The 16,330-nt window shown below is 34.2% G+C and overlaps 1 protein-coding gene across 1 annotated transcript; it reads right to left on the reverse strand.

Annotated features, from left to right (window-relative positions):
- Window positions 1–5,126: 5,126 nt before the first annotated feature.
- On the reverse strand, window positions 5,127–8,649 carry LOC143590163 (receptor-like cytosolic serine/threonine-protein kinase RBK2). The gene is made up of 7 exons (XM_077070727.1): window positions 8,265–8,649; window positions 7,067–7,318; window positions 6,786–6,940; window positions 6,191–6,270; window positions 5,958–6,093; window positions 5,479–5,628; window positions 5,127–5,370 (listed from the first exon to the last, which is right to left on the reverse strand). Exons 1-7 carry the CDS (start codon window positions 8,641–8,643, stop codon window positions 5,215–5,217), a joined length of 1,308 nt encoding a protein of 435 aa, XP_076926842.1. The 5' UTR covers window positions 8,644–8,649; the 3' UTR covers window positions 5,127–5,214.
- Between the last annotated feature and the right edge of the window lie 7,681 nt (window positions 8,650–16,330).

Genomic DNA, 16,330 nt, shown 5'->3' on the forward strand with positions numbered 1-16,330 from the left:
ATTTATACATGCAATTTGATTTTATTTACAATTATATTTAATAGAGATTATTGTGAGTGAATGGGCCCACATCTCAGTTTGTGAGGGCCCTTGTCACACTATTGTCCCTGATACAACCGGCCAATTGGTGTATGTGACATTGGACTACAAGTGGTCTTAGTTAAAAATGATCATATATCATTTTGTTTGTTGTGTAAAGAAAGTTGATTTCTTTTTTTTTACATTGTACATAGTAATTCATATGGCGTTACTCGTTGAAAGGGAATATGAACTAGGATTCAGCTGTAAGTGTTTAATATGACCTAATATGACTAAGTAATACAGACGTCCCACTCGTTAAATATGCGCCCTTAAAAGAACACAAATGTTTAATTAATTTAATTTCTGTTGCTAGCATTGGAAAAATTATTCAAAACCGGATCAAAAGACCAAATATTCCACAAATTGGGCAGCTGGAGGACCTGGTATGCAAGCTATGTTTCTAGTTTCCGGCCAAAGATCTTGCGGTACAGGAGTTTTTCTTCCTCGTATAGCAGGAACCGAAGCCCAAAAACCCAAAAAACTAGGTAAATTCTTGTCACGATATGTCATAATTGTTTCTTTAGCACTATATCGTACAAAATAGAGCTTTTATAAATGGCTAGAAGTGTTAAAATTCTTTAACTTTTAAGTGACAAAGCAGTTTGACAGTCTTGTTTACTTATAAAGAGGTCGATTTTGATTATGTTTTATTTAAAAGACTATTGTAATGAGCATGTCCTCTACTTTTTATATATTAATTATAAATTTTTATCATATTAATATTTTTAATCTTAGTATCTGAATTAATTACTTAAATAATATAAAACAGGCTATTAAAAAAATATTTTTGCCCCAACCAGAGCCAATACAGATGTATTAAATGACCCGTTTTAAACTGAAGATATCTTTGATGGTTATTTTCAGCAATTGCTCACATTCTCCTTCCGTCTCGTGTTGTACAAGCTTTGAACCTTAACGTACATGAATTAGGCTTGCAAATCAAGCCTCAAGGTACACATATTGGTTTTATTTGATTCTTATATATCTAATGTTAACCTTTTGGAATAAACTCCATTCATTAGCATACCATTAACATCAAATGTTCTTCCGGTTATTTCAGAGCATAACAATAATGTGAAGGGATTAGATTGCGATCAGATTAGACCTAAGAAGAGCAGGGATGTGTCGAGCCAAACATGTGTCATCTCTCAAAACCGAAGTTCTTCACCTGAAATATTTCTCCCGAAAGAGTGGACTTACTAAATATTGTATTTAATTAATGTTCTCGATTAAGTGATCATCATTCATTAATCATGTATCTGAATCAAATAAGATCAGTCCCATTGTTAGTTGAAGATTACCTCATAAATTTGGTACCGAATAAATTTTATCATCTTATTCATGTTAAATCCAATTGCGTGTTTATTCGAATGTTGCAATCCATCTAATGTGTCACACCCCGACCAAAGGCGGCGGAACATGCCGAGGTGTAACAATTGTCCATAAGCACATGACACTAATTAAAGTGACAGTATTTAATAAACTCATTTCATTTCACAACATCGAAAATGTCACATAACAATTATCCATAAAATAACCATAAACAAAATATCACAAAATATGGCAAATTTAATATTGTTCATTTTTACTAATATCCTAAGGTCTTTGATGTCGTTTTCTTCACAATCATAAATCAACCAAGATGCAAACCTGCAACATTTCATAAAATAAAGTTTGTCAGCATAAAGGTTGGTGAGCAATTCATAAGTTTAATCATATTAGTATATAATAAAGATAGCCACAAAACTTGCATACGAAACGATAAATAAAAGTGGTAATTTGGATAAATAGATATCGCTAAACACATTAGCGACACTTAGCTATAAGGGGATGCCAAATAGTCTAGGATTTTATAGTTATCGTTAATTGCATTACGTTAACGACACCTTGCTATAAGGGGATGCCAAATAGTCTAGGATTTTATAGTTCCACCAACCAAAAGCGATAAACACATAGGCATATAAGCATAGAACACCAAATCGAGCAATTATTTAGGTAAAGTATACAACTACGTTTGTGGTTTAAGATTCAAATATAAAGCATTTTGTTGAATAAGTATGAAATGTCACCCCCAAAATAAAAGATGGAAAATGGGGTATGAAGTACTCACCTTCAAGTAGTAAACTTGAAAGATGATAATTTGGAGATTTGTCGGAACGACGAATTTAACGCACAATGCCTAAAAAGAAAAGAAGTCTTGAATTTAGAAAGGTTGTCTTGAAGGTCTTTAAACAAAATAAATGTTGATAAATGTAAATAATTAAAGTTCAAGGTTTTAAAATGTGACTATTTAAGAATTTATAATAATAACCCTTTAAAAATGTAAGTTTGCTCGAAACCGGGTTAAAGTATCTAACCTTAATATTTACTCAATCTATGTTAAGTATTAAGGTGGGTAAAATGCAAGAATGCAAATCCCTTTGGAATAAAGATACTAAAACGGTTTTTTTTTTATCGAGTGTTCGGGTTATCGGTTCGGGTCTTGATAATTGGTCAAACCCAAAGTTAACTTTCCAAAATATTGAATGTTATGAGATAACTTAATAAAATTTAATAAGACTTAACCAAGTATGTAGTTCCATTGTGTTAGAACAACACACGTTAAGCGAGTGTTTGGTTTTGTCGGTCCAAACTTTGTTATGAGATCAAGTTGGATACAACATTTCCAAGTACTTAAGAAAATATTTAAAAATCAATTTGTAACTATTTTTAAAGAAATATACAAGTCTTGATGGCTAAAAAAAACACACTTGTGTGTCTTAAGCGAGTAAGAATCGGTTTGGTTCGGTTTCCATCTCACAACAAGTTCATAGATGGTTTCCACATGTCCAAACACTAAAGAACTTGTATAATAATGTACAAATAAAAAATACTTTAAGTTTTACAACCAAAAGTTAACAATAAAGTCTTTAAACAAAAGTTCGGTTTTCGGTTCGGATCGTGTTTCGGGTTAAGATCGAGGTAAGATTCTACAAACCCATAACCATAGAATTTGTAAAAATGATTTTAGAAACTTAGATCTAACAATAAGTATGTTTAAACAATTATTTAACAAAACTAGTAACAAAGTTCGGTTTACGGTTTAGAGCTATTTACGGTTAAACCGAAGCATAGACTCTTAAAAACCAATAACCATGGAACTTGTAAACATGACCAACAAACTAAAATAAGCAAGATTAATATGTATGAACAAGTTATATAGATGTATATATCAAGGACACGAAGTCCTCCATGAAGCCTTGCCTTATGAGGTCCGAAACCTCACCGACCGGAATCGGAGAAGTAACTACCAAAGGTAAACAAGGGGTGTGTATTATATATATGTTGCACAACCATAAACAAGTATTAATAAGGCTACATAAACTAATTAGGATGAAAGACTAAAAACCTTCAAGAACACTTAAGAAGATAACCTTGAATCTTTGATGTTTGAAAGAGTTTTTTTTTTTTTTTTGAGTTGTAGCAAGGGAAAATGAAGAGGAAAGGTGGTGTATATATAGGGTAATGTTGGTTGCCAAATATGGGTGTGAGACACAAGAGTTTTCATGCAAAATGGATCAAGACAAAAACACAAAACAAAAAAAAATAATAATAATAATAAATAAATAAAAATAAAAATAGGATGTTTTCAAGACCCAACAGTGTGAAACAATATTGTAACATAAATCCATCATTTTGATTATAACATAAGCTTCGGTTTAAAAATCGGGTCGGTTTACATAATAAACAAATACAAAAACGAATAAAAACAAGACTCAAAATTGACGAATGTCACATAATGTTTTCAATTCAAGTGGCAAACCTAACAAGTAAGTAGCTTTTAAAACAATTTCTGAAAAAAAGAATATGATAAGTGGCTATTTACTGCTAAGCAGTAGTAACTTAGTTAAGTGGTAATAATTAATGCTTAGTACTAACAGAGAGTAGTGGTAACTTTCTGATGAAGTTTCTATTAAGGTTTCTACTGGCAAATGAATTTTTTTGCTCTGCTTAACATATAAATTTTCAGTTATGAAGTTTGTTTATTTATGTCTTTTAGTATATTTCGTTTGTCTAGTACATTAAACATGTTAGGCCCATTTTGGGTATGGTTTGGTCGAATAGGGCTTGCGGATTCGTTTGGACCTTTGGCCAACAAATAAATTGTAGAATGAGATGATATGATATCCATGATTATAGGAGATGCTAGTTGGTCACAAAAAACCGTTTGGGTCGATATATGGGACCGTTATCACTAAACCGTCGCTCCCGTCCAACGCAACCCTTCACCATCTATTTAGCGTTTGTGACTTTCCAATTGTACATACTGGTTATTGTGTAACAAGAAGTTTATTTATCAAGTTAGTGACTTACTATCACATATAGTTTTATCTTGTTCTTAATCATACTTGCCTACAGAATTTACTGTAACCAAATAATTTTCAATGATTATCTCATTTCATGACTCGCTGCTATCTAAGGGAAGTGAATAACAACAGTTGACTGGAAAATAAATGTACAAGAATATGTTACAAAATATGTTTTACTAATACGCACACGTTTCTTGCCAGGTATTTAAGGCAAATGCTGTCTCGAAAACGTGTGAACAACTGACGAGAGACCAATGGTGAAGATATCTTTCAATACATTCACGCGTTTGGTTATTTTTTGTGTGTGTTTTTTAACTTAAACTTCAGAAAACCTTGTAAATAAAAATGGCCCATTTTATCTTTGCAAGTAAGCTTGCGAGTTCATTCTTGTTTTAACATTTTTTAGAGTTTACTTTAAGTTAGGTTTTTTACTATCTAAAAACCCTTGGAATAGTTAGCCTGATTTATATGCTATTCAAGGAAGGTATTTCTAACTCACTTACTAATGATTATCTTTATCCTATAATCCCAATTTTCTCATAAATGATCTTGTTTAGGTTCTTCATAAGATTAAAAGTCACATGACAATACACATATTCTTCATCATAGAAATGTTGTTGGATCCACCAACAACCTTTTCTTTCATTTTTTAAAACAACAATACAATTTTACAATTGAACTAAAAGTAATTATACATATGAACATAATACAACATTTCTACTTCAAAATTTCACCATGACTCATAAACTTGTCTAGTTACAACTTTAATATAACACAAGCCTAATCAACCATTATTATTATTAGGCTTTTGTGAAGTGATCATACCGTAATTTTCCATGCTAAAAAGCTCTTCATAACGTTTCTTCAATGACGATCGACGCCTACAATTTTGCATTGCGAATTCCCATCCACCATATTCACCTTTTAGGATCTGTAAAACCTGTATATATGTTATTCCACGGTTAATCATGGTTAAATGCTGCTTAAAAAGGATACGAGTCAAGCTTCATCAGAAAGATTATCAAAATATTAGACAATTTAAACATGCCTGGTTCATATCAGGGCGCCGAATGGATGATTGTTGTATGCATAAAGAAGCCGCCAAAACCGTTAAATGTAATTGTCGCGTGTTACAATTGTCAACGATTGCGGGATCAACGAGCTCTCTGACATTATTCTTCCTCAGCAACGGTTTTGCCTGTTTAAGTAAATAATTTTATTTTATTTTACTACCTATAACAAATAAAAGGATCCAATTACAATAGAGAGGCAACTTGCTACCCCCTTTTAAGTAAACCAAATGTTCGTTTTCAATTAGTATTTGAACTATGCCAAAATGTTAGATGAACAGAAAACGGGTCAAACCGCTTGAACATGTCAAATGGGCCAAATTGAACTACTTTAAAATTTGAAAATGCCAAACAGGTTAACTGTTTCGAGCCAACCCAACTTTGACCCGTAATTCAACCCATGCGGCCCAGCCCATATTGCCACAGGTATGCGGGTTAAAAAGAAGACGAGCAATACCCATAAAACGAGACTTTGTTGGGAATAATCTAGAGCTCTACGACCGCTAATAAGCTCCAACAAAAGTACACCAAAGGCAAAAACATCAGTCTTTTCATCAACGATTCCATGCATCAAGTACTCTGGAGCTAGATATCTACACAAAATAGTAAAATCATGGTATTTAATAATCACAATACTAGTATGATACAGCTAGACAAACTTTAAAGACAGTAATGATGAAATGTACAAACCCAAATGTGCCTTCGAATCTTGAAACCGTATGATGTGTCCAATGCTCAGGCAGCCATTTTGCTAGCCCGAAATCACAAATCTGAAATGATAACGGTTACTATTTGACTATTTGTTTACAAAACTTAAAAAACAACACACTGAAAGTTACGTATTTTTCTACTTCAGACTAAAGTTTGTGACTTTATGTATGCAATGATGAGGACCAAATAGAATAATTGGACAGTTTGTGTTTAAATAATAACAAAAGATTATGCTGTTTTTACTATTTTTCTCAATTTATTATATTTTAATATTTTGATTATTCAAGTTGTACAAATTAGTTAGCCAAAATACAAATCTAAACTGGTATGTTAACTAACTAGCTAACTAACTAACCAACGAAATAATGGGCTAGAAAGGGCTAACTGTAATGGGCCAGACTGTAGACTTTTGGGTCCAATTTCCCTCAGCCAAAAGTCTCAATTTTGACCTTAAGATGATTTTCCAAACAAAAATTGTCATTTACTGATTATGTTCTCTTAATAGTATGTTTTTTGTTTTTGTGTTTCTGTTGTGTCACAAACAGACCAACAAATGAAATAAGGCTTTACTTACTTGAGGTTCAAAATCCTTTGTAAGCAAGATATTTGCAGCCTTAATATCTCTATGAATGATTCTCCTTTGACATCCATCATGTAAATAAAGCAAGCCTTCACCTGTCCCTAAAGCAACTTTATACCTAATGTCCCAATCTAATTTCTCCTTCAAAGCTGTCACAAATTAAGAATCTATAATTCAGTTTTAAGCTTTAATCCTTCACTCCCTTTTACTTTAATTTCAAGAAAAAGAAAACAATAATTAACGGGCCAGGCTGGGCCCACTATAATGATACTAACCATGAAGCCATGAAGCTAAACTACCATTGGGAGACAACTCAAGAACAAGATGTAACCCTCCATCAACGCCATAACCGATTAACTTCGCTGTGTTTGGATGGTTAACATGAGCCATAATGCCAAGCTCGGATAGAAAGCTCGCGGTTCGTTCATCGATCGGGCCTCTTGTGAGTTGTTTAACAGCAATAAGTTGGCCATTTTTTAAAACTCCTTTGTACACCTCAGCATAACCTCCTTTTCCAATCATATTTTCTATAAAAAAAATGTAGCGTGAGATATTTAATGGTAGGAATCAAGTTGTAATAATAAAACATGGTATCCGGTAAACTTTTGTATGTCACGAATTAATAAAGAGTATTAGGCGTGGTAATTCCTGACATTACCCAAACTATTAACACAAAAATAGTAAAGTTTTGGGTTTTAACCCGTTTAATAAATAGCTCTTGTTTGGGTTAACCTGTTTACTTCAACGTGTCATGTTCAGTTTGACCTGCTAAACCGTTAAATTAAACGAGTTATATTTGGGTTCACCTGATTAACCTGTTTAATTAAACGGGTTATGTTCAGGTTGATATGTTAAAGCAGTTCAATCAACCGGGCTGTGTTCGGGCTGCCTTTTTTGACCTGTATATCCTGTATACTTGAACGGGTTGTGTCCAGGTGACCTGTTAATCCCGTTTAATTACAATTACAGGTTGCGTTTGGTTGACTTGTTCAACTCGGTTAGTTTTTTTTTAAAAAGGTGACTTTCTTGTATTTAGGTTACTGCACTCTTCAAATTTGGAGAGCCCGATGCCTCACTCTGGCCAGACTATGTTGTCTACCAGGCCCACGCTGGCTTCAGAGTTTGGTTTGAGCGTTCCCCAGGGAAACCATACCGTGCCACTTGACAGTTGTGTGCCACCACAAGAGCAGAACTCTTTGGCGTAACACACAGTGGGACGAAACCCGGGTGGGCTCAGGTTCGAACTGACAACCCACCAACCCCGTTTATATGTTTAATTAAAAACCCGCTTAGTTAAACGAGTCATGTCTAGGTTGATTTGTTTAATTAAACAGGTTACAACCCACCAACCCGTTTAGAACCCGATTAAAATTAATTTACAAACCGACTACCCGAAACCCACTAACCAAACACAGTTGCAACCCTCTGTAAAACACACCTAGATAGAAAATCTTGAAGATTGAAGAATCATACCATTTGAGAAATTATTAGTGGCAGATTGCAACTGTGAGAATGTGAAGTTCTTCCAATGAGGCTTAAAATAACTCATATCCACCATTGGAGATGGTGGAATCACAGAAAGCTGTTCTCTAAAGCTGCTACTTAATCTTCTTGATAATTGCAAACCGCTAGTAATAGGATGAAATGACCTTGGCAAACACTTCTTAGATTTGCTTTTAATCAAATGAACAAAATCCATCCATTTTGAAAACTTTGAATCCTTTTGATGATCTTGATCACTCCCACTCCCAGATGTGCTTTCTTTTGAAGAAACTGTATCAGATTCCAAACCCCTTAAATAATCCTCAAGAACACATGTGGGAGAATAACTGTCAGCCTTCATCTTCTCCATATCAACAAATCTGCAAAATTATAAATGGTGGCCAATCTTTTTTGTGTTGGTTATTGTAAAATGATACGAAAGTGTACAAGCCCATATCATAAATTGAACAAAGACACACATATTTTCATTCTTTTTATAGAAGTGATGGTCATGAAGAGATGGGTGTCAGTTTGTTGGATCAAGACAAGACATGACAAGACAGCCTATGAACCTTAGACAAAAGTTTTGGGAGAAAAAAAGATGTTTTGGTGTGTCTTTAATTTGATTAGTATGGTTTTAGAATATAGTATTTTATAAAAGTTTGTGAACATTTATTGTGAAAGAGTGTTATATAAGATATATGTTACAAAACCAATTTAAAGTATAGATTTGGGTCCCATCCCACCAAAGCTGTTGTGTTCGTAAAAAGAGTTCGGCAGATCGTACACGATTATTTGTCGACAACTGAAGAACCATAACTTTAATTTCAGTAGGATCAGTTTTGCCTTTAAAAAGAAGTTGCGGCGCAGCTTGTTTCCCAGTTACCAGTCTCTCTATTGTAATTAGATCATTTATGAAATAAACATGATTGTTTGAAAGAAAAGAAAGTATAGATCTGGTAAAATATTAATATGTAGTTGTTTTAACTGTCACAGTGTTATACATAAAACAGTTATATAACCGTGTCACTTTCTCTCTCCTACTACAGCCATACAGAATTGCTTAGAGGTGTTTGATACGGTTTATAGTATAGTCACGAGAAAACAACTATGACATGAATCACCTAACTATTAATTAACCAATTCTAATTAATAATCATCTTGGAAATCCATGATCAAACAGAGAGATAAAAACACCAGAACTTCAAAATAAAATAATTGGCAATAATTTGTGAAAATAAGGAACATAAATACATACCATACCAAGGAATAACTCTTTTTCAAAACTAGATTAGGAATCACATGAAAAGTAAAAGGGTTTATAAATTTCCAAAAAAGGTAAAAAATTGGTGCAGTAAACGAGGGAAGGCATTAAAATGACATCAGGGAGACAAGGTAACACATGCACATGTACATCAGCACATGCTAGTAACTTGTTATTATGGATATATGTGTAAAAAAGCATGATTCATATATAGTGAATCATGAACATAAAGAGTGTAAAGTTGAATTTGAGGTTAAAGAAATAGTAAACATGAAGAGGTTTTGGCCGACATACCATAAAGAAAAGGCTGAAGATTCTTTGTCTTTGTGTTTGTGTTTGTGAAGATGTCCCAAAACAGAGGAGGGGGAAACCCCAGAAACCGATGAGAGAGAAAGAAAGAAAAGAGGGTTTGAGAGAGAGAGAGAGAGAGAAAATGGTGGAAATGGAGTAAGGTGGAAGAACAATCCTTGTTGCAAAATTTGGTAGGTTTTATTGTGTTTTCAAAAGTGAAAATTACTTGATTGGTGTTATAAAGTGTTTTGATCATGTCACGTATAGCAAATTGATGTTTATAAGTCGTGAATTTGTGATTACGTTAATGTAAATTAAAGTATGAAGAGAATCAGTCAAGTGTATTTAACAAGTACTGTCGTCAGTTGTAAGAAACAAATGAATTATACCGTTAGTGTTGGTAGAGTTTTGTAGTTTGGCACGGATCCCTTAAAGCGAGTTTCATGTCTCCTCTTAGTTGAACACGTATGTTTCACATGATGCAACATTCAGAGTAGTAGTTGTATTGTCGAAAATGACTCACACGCCAAAGAGATAACACTAAGTGAATTTGGTGTTTTATATATTATAGAAAAGAATGAGGTAATAATATATCCCAATCTCTGAAAAACAAAATATGTTTTTTTCTCACTTATAGTAGCTAACTAATTTTGGTAAAATTAACACCATGGTCACAGTTACATGTCAAAGTGTGTACCGTGTAATGGTCTTTCACACTCTTTTAGGCTATCACTTATTTCCTATAGTTAAGGAATCAAGCTCGCTCGTTTATATACAACTTCAAGGTTTGTCTACTCAACTGTATGAAAACTTTTATTCATTAGCTTTTCAGGTTTCGTATTAACATAACCACTTTGGAAATTGATATCTCATATACTTAACTCAATTTTTGACACACTTTGATTTATTGTAAAACTATAATCATGGAGAACACCAAATCCATTATTTATCAATTGTATAACTTATATAAAAGTAAAATCACTGTGTACAAAGTTGTTGAAATCTAAATTTCAGATACAATTACACAAGCCTTGTGAAATTTTAAAAGTTGAATTAAAATCTTGTATTAATGTTTGAGTTTGACACATACCATGCGTCCATACCACTAGAGTGTGTAATAGAAACACCTTAAAACAAATTTCACATCATACAATGCAACTCAATTTTTGACACACTTTTGATTTGTTACAAAACTCTCTTTCTCCTAAATAAAGGAGAACAGCAAACTCATTATTTGTCAATTATTTAACTTATATTATAAGTAGTCGAATGTGTACAAATTTGGTGAAAAATCATATTTTCATTTATTCTTCCTATGCAAAGCTTGCGAAAATTTAAACTAAATTTAAATCTTATATATATTAATGTTTGTCTTATGCCACTAGAGTAATTTTTCATTTTCAGAGTCTCTTTTTTTTCAAAAACAATTTGTTTACCACCTTAGGTAAATATTAGATTGTTAAATTTTGTTCATAAGAGAGAGAGTGAGCCATAAGGTTAAGGAACCAACACGTCAATTAGATGAGAACTCCATAGTTAGCATGCTCAGTAGTCAGTACCATAATCATAATGAGTGATCTTCTAGAAAGTTTCTATCTGGACATTTAACTAAGAAAAATCCTTAAGCTCCTTGGGAACAAACGTACAAAAATGTTGGTATGGAGGAGCTGAATGTTACAAATAACAAATTAATGATATAAGAGCCAATTTTGTTATGTTTTGTTTGATGGGGTAAAGCTCATTGAAGACGATGAGTCCGGGGGTGTTTGTAACACCTTAAGCATATCCCATGTCGTTATATTCCGTCAAGGGAGAATTGTTGTGCTATGAAGAACTCCATGTCTAAGATATCACCAACACATTTTGAGCATAATAGTAGTGGATTAGGAAATAACTCCACAGTTAAGAAGCCTCTACGTTACCAATATATAACAACTTTGTGAGCTTCTTATAGACAAAACAGATATGAGACAACATTAGTACTACGAGAGACGTTGTGTCTAAAATTTGTTTTTACTGACTTGAATAATTCTATTAATTAATTTGACTGTTAGAATTTAGAAACAAAAATTCTAACTATTTCTAGATAAATAGTTATAGTTACCGAGATTTCTTTGGGAGTATAAATAAAAGAAGCGAGAAAGTGTTGTGATTTCTGAATTAGGAAGCAATTACAAGTTTCAAAAAGGACTTCTTAATAATTAATCAAGAAAATGATGGTTGAGTTGTGAAGAAACACTAAGTGACCCCAGGCAGATTACGGATAATCTGGGAGTTAAATAGATGTTTCCCACGAGGATGAGGTCCAGCAAAGTTGTTCTTCAGGTGACCTGCAAAACAGACACCGTAAGCTCGTCACTGAGAAGGGGGGGGGGGTTCCTCCTTGTGACCACCCTCCGGCGTGAGAATCAGACTAGATTGCTCTGAATATAAGTGTATATTAAGAGATTGCTAGAGAAAAGATAATGAGATATCAGATGATGTCCTTACCATTCCAAGGTGTTGGAGTATTTATAGCCGAAGGTAGATTTCCAAGAAGGTACAGCCGGCTGAATAGTATCCCTGTTCTACCAACAGTGGGCTACGCGCAAGCCATGCTGGTTGGTGGATAGGCTGCGGCCGATAGTGACAAGGCCGGCTGTATACTGTTCCTTTACTGCCGGCTATGCACTGTTCCACCAACTGTAGGCTACGCACGTCCCACAGTGAGGGTTGGTGAGTAGGCAGCGGCTAATAGTGACAAACAGTACTAGAGGGTGCTCCTCCTCATACTGTTGTCGGTGAGCTGTCACCCTATGATTGGTTCATGGGCTGTTTTGGTCAGATCGTCTATTCTGCCCATACCTTGGCAGGTATAGTACAAAAGATCTTCCAGAAGCATACGGACTGGCTCATTTGGGCGGGAGTATTCCCGCCTTGCTCATTCCTTCAGGTGACATTACTGAAGTATCGAGTTAGTGCCTTGTGCGTGTAGCCTTGTTATCAGTGCGGGTAGCCTTCCCTGATGGCTTGTATCCGTAGCTGCGGGAACAAGCAGGGTACTTCACCATTGGGAGGCTTTCCCTGCGGGAACTGCTGGCGTACTGCGCGTAAGGTCTTTTCTGAGCATGGTGGGTCCTGCGGAAGCAGTTGGTCCTTGCGCAGACGTCCCTCTTCAAGGTGAGTCATGCGGGTCCAACTGGGCTCTGCTGGGACCTACCTCTTCAAGTTGTGATTTGTGGAGTGACTATTACTCTAGTTATTTAATTAATATTATGTTGGATACACGCACAATATATACACACACGTACCATACGTGTGTGTCTTACAAAAGGAAAGCAAATGATGCTGCTCTATCTCCAGGTGAATTAAATAAGAAAGTAGTTATATTAATTTGATTATTCGTTTTTGTAGGATTATTCTTTTTAATAAAGCCATATATCATTTTTGGAAGATAAAAGAAGTCAAATATCAAAATCAAAATAATTGTTAGCTGTCACATATATTTTCTTAATCAAGATAGTATGGCATCTTCGAATTGTAACATGAAATGATAAAAGCGTCATTTGTAAGGCTATAGGTAATGTGTTGCTTTTCGTCATTCGCTACGATAGCGTTAACTTAGTTTTTCCTCATACATTCAACCCCACCACTCAACCAATGTCATACTTCACTCTCCATCATTTCCTTTATTTATATTATTTAGATATAAAAAGAAATAAAAAAATAGAAGGAAAAAAAAAATATGACTAGGTGAGGTTGTGACTTATGAGTAATAGTCATAGAATGGGGAAAATGGGAATTAGGTGAGTGATGGCCCTCATGTGTCCCTATCACGTATGAGAGGAGGATGGGAAGCGCGGTATTTGCTGGGCATCAGTAGAGTCACGTACGCACCCGTGTTAACCTCTATGGTGTATACCGGATGGCCGAACAGAAAGATGCGTACGGACAATTATATAGTTTTGGAAACAGTTTAAATGCTTCATAGACATTGATAGAATTTACTTAGAAGTTATTTTGATTCAAATAAGTTCAACTAGTAATTATTAATTAATAAATAACTAATGTATGCGTTAATCACTCATTCTCAAAAGCCACCAGTCTCAAACTGACTAATTAATTGGTCAAAGTTGGATGCGTATGCTATATTGACTTTCAGTTAAGTTAGGCCAAAATCTGGCCAAACTTCTATCCAAAATAACTACCATCCAAAAGTATTCCACCCACCAAAACTATATAACATATGTTGCTATTAAAGATAATATTAAAGAGTGTATGTTTAAAAGTAGGTTTTCTATCTTTGGGTGACATATAAGAACTCTGTCAATTTAGGATGGGACAAATGGTGTCCATTCAGCATTGAAATTTTCCCTTCTAGTTTTTTTTTTTCAGTTTTATTTTTCTTTTGCTATTTTGTTTCCGGGTTGTATTTTCTTTCTTTTTGTTTGTTCGGGCTTCTAGCAAGAACCCTTTGTTTTCTTTATATATGAGTCTTTAAGAAAAAAAATATCACTATTATATATAAATTTTTTTATTCTTGTGTTAACTGATATGTGATTAAATTGATTTAACAAAGAATAAAATAAAGATAAGAATCATGATGTTATGAGCGAATTCACATGTATATAAAATATATTCATGAGTTAGAATGATGAATAAAAACTCGAATTTAGTCAAATGGTCGTTTGCATAGTTAAATGTCAAATTACCTTCAACCCCCCCCCCCCCCCACACACACACAACAAAAACAACAGCAGCAGCAACAAAAAAAAACAAAAAACAAAAAAAAAACATCCACACACTTCAAAACACCCGTTTGAGGATTCGTCAAACTGCCATTTGAGTTTGAGAAGTGGAATTTGACTTAGGGGGTGATAGCGGAACAGTAAACCCTATTATATTATCTGAATAATATTATACTTAAATAAAAATTCCCAGAACACAGAAAATGGTAATGGCGATGGCGGTGGTGATGGAGGCGGTGGCAGTGGTTACGTCGTGGTGGCGACGATTGTGATGGTGGTCAAGCGGCAGTGACGATGATGGTGGTCAAGCGGTGGTGATGGTGTCAACGACAGTGCAGGTTGTGGTGGTGATGACGACAATTGAGGTCGTCAGGTTGTGGTGATGGTGTCGAGAATGTAGGGTAAAAGAGAGAATGAAATGAAAAAAATAAGCATGAGTGAGGATAGAATAGTTTTAATGTGTTTAATTAGAGGGGATGCGATTTCTTGTATGATAGGTGATTCGATTTCTTTGACCAATCAAACAGTCTTTTCTTCCATTTCCTCACAATGGTCCATTCAATATCGACTAATTTTTATTCCCGTATAACAAACAGTACTACCCTATAGTTGGCAACACTCTTACTTGGACTAGTTGGACAAAGAGAAACATAACAAAAAGGATTCAAAACTAAAACGGGCATAACTTGGCCAGTAATAGAGTTATGAGGCCCACAACTAGCTAACAGGTAGGTTTTGACGAGTCGGATCATTTATCATACAGCCCTAGATAGATTGACCCAACTGACATACTCGAATTCCTTAATCTAAAATATCTAGGTTCATCGAGAAAGATTTCCTCAATTTTCATCAATCTTCAGTACTTTCTTTTTACTTGCATATTTATGGTTTAAATTTCAAGAGTTAATAAACAATTTGTAATTTCAAAATTTTGGAGAAAAAAAAGAAGAAAAGCAAATTTAGAAAATCTCTATAAATAGACACTTCTTGTGATGGTTAATTCATTCAGTTTATATCTAAAGTTTATTGAGATTTTTCTTTGTATTATAAACACAAATAAATTTTATTAACAAAGTATCTCCTGAACTGAAAATTTGTCCGTAATTGCATAATACAAATAATAGATCTTAGAGAACAAACTTTGAGATTATGTATAACAATCCTATCAACCAGCTAAGATTCACTAAACCACCTGACTAAATGCACAACAAAAATTTTATCACACATATTTTAAAACCTATTTGAAGGTCAATGTCGTCAATCCACTGGATATATATTTCGGATTTAGTGGAGAAATCAGCAATTTATAAGTCACAGGGTGAAGTTAGTCGTGGTATTAGTAGTTGAATTACCAATAAGCTAGTGGTGGAGTAGTAAAGGAGAAATTTGGTGTTTCATGTGACCTAGTTTCGATATCTGCACCCATCATTTAGTTTCAACGGCATGGGATGATGATGGGAGACTAGGCGAGTAAGTTGGTGTTCACTAGTTGATTCCCTGAACTAAACGAGTTATATGTCACCGCACTATTATGCCTTTAGGTCATTGTTCGCGGGCGTTGGCCTTAGTTGAGGGTTTTCCTCGATCGAAAGGTGAGTGTATTTCGATATGATTAATTTAGCCAGTAGCTCATTTAGAGGCTTAAAAAAATAGTTGAATTAGTTTCTTTTTATTATTATTTTCTTATTCCTTTACGACTAAATGTTGCAATGTACATAGATTGGACCCTTAAATAGTTATTAGATCCTACACTTAAGCTACCTTACTACCCCACT

This window comes from Bidens hawaiensis, unplaced genomic scaffold (assembly GCF_021521415.1).
Source record: "Bidens hawaiensis isolate Kalapana, Puna unplaced genomic scaffold, B.hawaiensis_p1.1 tig00038192_1, whole genome shotgun sequence".
NCBI classification, from domain to species: Eukaryota; Viridiplantae; Streptophyta; class Magnoliopsida; order Asterales; family Asteraceae; genus Bidens; species Bidens hawaiensis.